This window comes from Strigops habroptila, chromosome Z, assembly GCF_004027225.2.
Source record: "Strigops habroptila isolate Jane chromosome Z, bStrHab1.2.pri, whole genome shotgun sequence".
Lineage (NCBI taxonomy): Eukaryota > Metazoa > Chordata > Aves > Psittaciformes > Psittacidae > Strigops > Strigops habroptila.
The window spans coordinates 83,254,293-83,257,889 of record NC_044302.2 but is presented as its reverse complement, the minus strand read 5'-3'; the positions used below and the strand labels follow the sequence as shown (position 1 = coordinate 83,257,889).

The 3,597-nt window shown below is 58.9% G+C and overlaps 1 protein-coding gene across 1 annotated transcript; it reads right to left on the bottom strand.

Annotated features, from left to right (window-relative positions):
- Positions 1 to 540: 540 nt before the first annotated feature.
- CCNO (cyclin O) lies at positions 541 to 2,059 on the bottom strand. The gene is made up of 3 exons (XM_030512938.1): positions 1,732 to 2,059; positions 1,465 to 1,650; positions 541 to 1,319 (listed from the first exon to the last, which is right to left on the bottom strand). The coding sequence occupies exons 1-3, from the start codon at positions 1,978 to 1,980 to the stop codon at positions 834 to 836; spliced, it is 921 nt and encodes a 306-aa protein (XP_030368798.1). The 5' UTR covers positions 1,981 to 2,059; the 3' UTR covers positions 541 to 833.
- Between the last annotated feature and the right edge of the window lie 1,538 nt (positions 2,060 to 3,597).

Genomic DNA, 3,597 nt, shown 5'->3' with positions numbered 1-3,597 from the left:
AAAAGAGGGGAGATTCAGGCTGGGCGTGAGGAAAAAATTCTGTACAATGAGGGGTGGTAAAACACTTGAACAGGTTGCCCAGAGAGGTGGTGGATGCGCCATCCCTGGAGACATTCAAAGCCAGGCTGGATGTGGTTCTGGGCAACCTGATGTAGTTGAAGATGTCCCTGCTTATTGCAGGGGGGCTACGACTAGATGGCCTTTGAAGGTCCCTCCTAACCCAAACTGTTCTATGATTCTAATGTTCCCCGCGCTACAGTGACAAGGTGGTTGGAACATGCACCTGGATTACAGACCTGCTGCAAAAACAGTCACCAGCTGCATCGTTATTTGGCGTTTTGGTTTCCTATACTCAGACCCCTGCACCTGTTTTTCTTTTATATATTTTCTTTCCCCAAGCCATGACCTAACCAGCGAGAATCAGTTTGAAATGGTGAACGCCACCACCGGACATCACTGCTTTCTGGGGCTGGAGCTAACTGCTGGTGTGAACTAGTTCCGTGCCAGTGTGTGTGCTCTCCCAGCAAACAGTACAGGTGACAAGTAGAAAAGAGTTTTATTCAGCGTTCATTCGGTCCTTCCGCAGTTATCTTTATGGACCATCCTCCAAACAGACAACACAATGCTTGGGGTTCTGTATGTTATTTACACACTGGGGTTTAAGAAACAACTTAAGTGCAACTGACGGACAGTAACATTATGTGCAAACCGTGATCTGATTCTCAAACGCTAACGGTCAGTTGATCAGACTCTACAAAGCACAAACGGCGAGCGACCGCGGAGCCCGCTCACCTCCGGAGGCCGGAGGTGCCGGTGACGGGCGGTGCGGCGAGTCAGCGGCCACCCCGCAGCCAGGGGCACTTCTGGACCACCTCCGGGGGCAGGAGGAGCGGCAGGGACTGCCCGTTCAGCGACACCAGGAGCTGCAGCTGCTCCATGCAGTCCCGCAGCAGCTCCTCCGGGTAGCCGCTGACGCGCAGGTCCAGGGGCCGGCGGTGGCCCAGCAGCCGGTCCGCCAGCCCCAGGCTGCCGGCGGCCAGCAGCGACGGGGCGTACCCGGTGAAGGCGTAGTCGGCCAGGCTGAGCTCCGCGACGCCGCCCGCCAGGATCCGGGCGTCCGCTGCCTCCGCCGCGTCGGCGCCCTGCGCCTGCAGCCGCACCTGGCTGAAGTGCTCCAGGAAGAAGCTGATGGTCGGCGCCGACAGGTCGAAGCCCAGGCGGAGCAGGACGATGCACTCCAGGTTGCGGAGTTGCTGAACGGTGAAGGCGCCGCAGCACAGGGCGAGGAGCTCCTTCACGCTGGGGGGGTGCACCTCCACCTGCGAGACGGGACGGGGGAAAGGAGCGGGGGGAAGGGGTGCGGAGCCCCGCCCGGCGCTGGCACCGGAGGCGCTCGGGGTGGCCGAGGAGGGCCGCACAGACCCCGGCGGCGGGGCAGCCTGGCTCCGGGGCCGCTCCACCTACCAGCTTGCAGGCGATGAGCAGCGCCGTCACCCCCAGGAGCTGGAAGCAGTCTGCGGCCACGGGGGTGGTGGTGAGGAAGCGGTCGAGGGTGTTGACAGCCAGGCAGAGCGCCTCGAAGGAGAGTCCGAAGTGCCGGTGCACGGGGATGAGCCAGCTCACCAGCTTGCAGCGCGCCTCCGCTGTCACCTGTGGCACCGGGAGCGGGTCAGGCGCGGCCGGTACCGCGCTCCACCCGCCCGCTGCCCCTCGCCGTCCCCGCCGCCCCACCTGCGGCTGCCGGGCGAGCGGCTCCCGCGCCTGGAAGCGGCTCTCCAGCCCTTTGCGGGAGCGGTACCAGCTCTCCCCGTAGTCGCGGAAAGCCTGCAGCTCCTGCGGGCTCTCTGCCACCGCCGCCACCGCCGTCCCCGTCCCCGGGCGCCGCCGCCGTGCCGGGCGCCGTGGGCAGCGGCCGGGGGAGCCGCGGGGTTCCCGCCGTTGCGGGGTGCCGCCGCGCCGCGCGCTCGCCGCGGTCACCATGGCGGGGCGGCCCGTGCCGGCTCGGCTGCGGCGGCTATTTGAGTGGTGGGGCCGGGACCGCCCGCCCCGGGGCACCCCCCCGCCCGCAGCGGGGCGGCCGCTGGGCACCGCCGGGAGCGACGTCTCCAAAACAGAAAGGGAACCAAGTTACCGAACTTGGGCTCTTCAGCGCTTCGCACCAGGCGAGACGGCTGAGGAGGAGTGGCAGCGGGGCTGCGACGTGCGGGGAACGGCGCCGAGCACAGTCCCTCTCTGAAAGGGCTTGGAGAGCACTGGGCAGAAGTGCTGCAACACTCACCAAGGGCAGAGCCTGAACCGAGCCCGCTGGAACTGCTTCATCGTCCATTTTCACAGAATGGTTTGTGTTGGAAGGGACATTAAAGATCATCCAGCTCCAACCCCTGCCACGGGCAGGGACACCTTCCACTAGACCAGGTTGCACCAAGCCCCTGTGTCCAACCTGGCCTTGAACACTGCCAGGGATGGGGCAGCCACAGCTTCTCTGGGCACCCTGTGCCAGCGCCTCAGCACCCTCACAGGGAAGAACTTCTTTTTAATATCTAATCTCAATCTCCCCTCTCCCAGTTTAAAGCCATTCCCCCTTGCCCTGGCACTACATGTCCTCGTAGAAAGTCGCTCTCCAGATTTCTTATAGGCCCTTTTAGGCAAAGGAAGCTGCTCTGAGGTCTTCCCAGAGCCTTCTCTAGGCTGCACAACCACAACTCTCTCCGCCTGTCTCCACTTGAGAGGTGCTCCAGCTCTCAGAGCATCTTCATGGCCTCCTCTGGACTTGCTCCAACATTTCCACGTCCCTCTTGCATTGAAATAAAAATTATGTGGCTGCTACTAAGATAAACATCTCTCCAGCTGCCACCATTTTAGCTCAAAACCCAGTCAACTTTAACAGCTAGACTTCCACATTAGTAATACTTTCATTTTGAGGTCTCCAGGAAATAATAGCACAAATAGACCAGGAGAGAGACAGGGAACATCAGAGTTCTCTGAGCAGTTTGGTTCTCGGTTCTACTTCCATGCATGGACTATATTTACACAATGGAGCACAGTTTTAAACAGCCAAATGGAGAGACAGCAAAATGTTCCTGCACTGTGACCACCGGTTTACGGAAGCAGAGCCGGGGCCAGACTGGCAGTGTTCAAGATCAGGTTGGATGGGGCTTTGAGGAACCTGGTCTAGTGGAAAGTTTTGCTGCCCATGGCAGGGGGGTTGGAATGCGATGAGCTTTACAGTTCCTTTCAAACACAAGCCATTCTATGATTTGGTTATATGAGCCATGGATCAAGTCCACTATAGATGAGGAAAGACTTGCAGAAGGAAGAAGAAAACCTCTCCCAGGTCAAGTGATAAAGAAGATGTTAGTAGGAAAAGGAAAAGAGAGCTTCAAGCAGTCTATTCAAAAGCAAGAGAAGAGAGGATGGAAATTCTGCAGAGGACAGCAGGAGCAGTAAATCCTCTCCAGGGAAAGGAGACAGAGCAGCAGGACACACTGCCTTTAAAAAAAGTACACCCTGCAGCACCCTGTTGTAACTACAGTGAGAAAAATCAATTGATAACTCGTCTTCTGACTGACAAATAGCTTGAGAAAAGTAACACAGAGG

Bases quoted from the DNA above. Each gene is read 5' to 3' on its own strand.
- CCNO (XM_030512938.1), bottom strand. From the start codon at position 1,980: ATGGTGACCGCGGCGAGCGCGCGGCGCGGCGGCACCCCGCAACGGCGG. The intron at 1,651-1,731 runs GTGGGGCGGCGG...CCGGTGCCACAG, and splicing joins CGCTCGCCCGGCAGCCGCAG to GTGACAGCGGAGGCGCGCTG. The intron at 1,320-1,464 runs GTAGGTGGAGCG...CCCGTCTCGCAG, and splicing joins TGCTCATCGCCTGCAAGCTG to GTGGAGGTGCACCCCCCCAG.